Source organism: Nicotiana tomentosiformis, chromosome 3 (assembly GCF_000390325.3).
Source record: "Nicotiana tomentosiformis chromosome 3, ASM39032v3, whole genome shotgun sequence".
Classification (NCBI taxonomy): domain Eukaryota; kingdom Viridiplantae; phylum Streptophyta; class Magnoliopsida; order Solanales; family Solanaceae; genus Nicotiana; species Nicotiana tomentosiformis.
This window is the reverse complement of record NC_090814.1, coordinates 30,928,302-30,930,206: the sequence shown is the minus strand read 5'-3', so window position 1 is coordinate 30,930,206 and position 1,905 is coordinate 30,928,302. Positions and strand designations below refer to the sequence as shown.

The 1,905-nt window shown below is 41.8% G+C and overlaps 1 protein-coding gene across 1 annotated transcript; it reads left to right on the top strand.

Annotated features, from left to right (window-relative positions):
• Positions 1 to 297: 297 nt before the first annotated feature.
• LOC138907566 (uncharacterized) lies at positions 298 to 1,243 on the top strand. The gene is made up of 2 exons (XM_070198166.1): positions 298 to 588; positions 767 to 1,243. Exons 1-2 carry the CDS (start codon positions 298 to 300, stop codon positions 1,241 to 1,243), a joined length of 768 nt encoding a protein of 255 aa, XP_070054267.1.
• Positions 1,244 to 1,905: the final 662 nt, after the last annotated feature.

Here is a 1,905-nt window from a genome sequence, read left to right as displayed (position 1 = left end):
CGATTAAATGACTTTGAAAAAAAGTAAAAAAAAAAGAAGAAGAAGAAGAAGAAGAAGAAGAAGAAGAAGAAGAAGAAGAAGAAGAAGAAGAATGATAATAATAAGGACCGACTGAGTCCATTATAACATATCTTTTGTTTTGAATTGTGAAGAAAGTTTGAGGCGGTCGGTTTGTGGTGAGCTGCAACACACCCATAATTCACAAGGTCCAAGAGAAAAATGCTAATGGCAACTGACATCGAGGTTGTTACGAGTGGTCAAGAGACTCGGGGTAAGAGGGTTCAATAAGAGTCTACTATGATTGAGGAAAATAGAATACTGAAACAGCAAAGGACTGAAATGTGTCAGGCATGGGCCAATGGTCAAGGACCACCCCTTTCTCATGTTTTCCCAGAGGTCACACCCATCTCGGCTACTACTACTCCGGTCCCATTGTCTGATCAATCTTATCCATCTGGATTTAGTCTTTATCCTAACTGTACAACTATGGCTGGAACTTCTGTTGCGCGCTCCCAAAGTGTGCCATGGACAACCAATGAAGCAACCGCTGATGTTATTCCCGTCTTCACTATCCCACAGCTAACATCGGTACAGAAGAAAAGTCATGAGTCACTATTTGCTACCAGTAAGAATAGTACCACTCTCCTAAGTACCACTCGTACCTATTTGATCTTCCTACAAAGATTGAGAAGCCTTCCCGAAAGATGGCATAGGAAGAAATGACCCAAAGACTGAAAAGCTAGAATAACAGTTGAAAAACATGCAGGGTTTAGCAAGTCATAAGAGTATTGCCTTCAAGGATCTATGTATGTTCCCCGATGTTCGTTTGCCATTTGGTTTAAAGACTCCCAAATTTGAAAAGTATGATGGAAATAGAGACCCCATATCCCACCTGAAAAGGTATTGCAATCGGCTAAGAGGTGCAGGAAGAAATGAAGAATTGCTAATAGCTTATTTTGGGGAAAGCCTTCCGGGAATAGCCTCCGAATGGTTTATGGATCAAGACACCTCTCACTGGCATGTTTGGGATGACATGGCTCGAGCCTTTGTTAAACAGTTCCAATACAACATCGACATCGCTCCAGACCGCAATTCCCTTTCAAACCTGAAGAAGAAACCAACTGAAAGTTTCAGGGAATATACCATTAAATGGAGAGAGCAAGCGGCTAGAGTTAAGCCACCCATGGATGACCACGAGCTAATCACTGTCTTCCTTCAGGCTCAAGAGCCAGATTATTTTTAAAATATGATGTCCGCAGTTGGTAAATCCTTATCGGAAGCAATCAAAATGGGAGAAATGTTAAAGAATGGCCTTAATACAGGCAGAATTATAAGTCAAGCAGATCTCAAAGCTGCAACTCAGGTTGTTCAAATTGAATCAGGTAATTTTAGTGACATGAACGAGAAGAATGAAGAAACCATGATGACAACAGGGTCAAGAAGAGGTCCTAGGAGAACATCTCGAAGGTATGAGCAGCTTCATCAGGTTTCCCATGACTCCCCTGAGCACTACTATCCACCTCAGGATCCATAATATTTTGTTGCTCCACCTCAGTATGTTGTCCAGCCACCAAGGCACCCCAGAAGGCGAACACCAGCACCGCAAAATCTCCACCAGCCTCCACAAAATTTTTAAGTGCCCTATAACCCACATCTAAGCCAGGGGTATAGAGGGGAACAAAGGTTGAAAAATAATTTCACACCAATAGGAGAGTCTTATGCAAGCTTGTTTGAGAGATTAAAGTATTATGACATGATTGCACCTATTCCTCCAAATTATGTGGACCCACGTGCAAGAAGCTTTGACCCTTCTAAAAGATGTGAATACCATTCCAATGCCCAGGGGCACAATGTTAAAAGCTGTCGGGATTTGAAAAGAAAAATAGAAAGAATGATCCAGGAAAA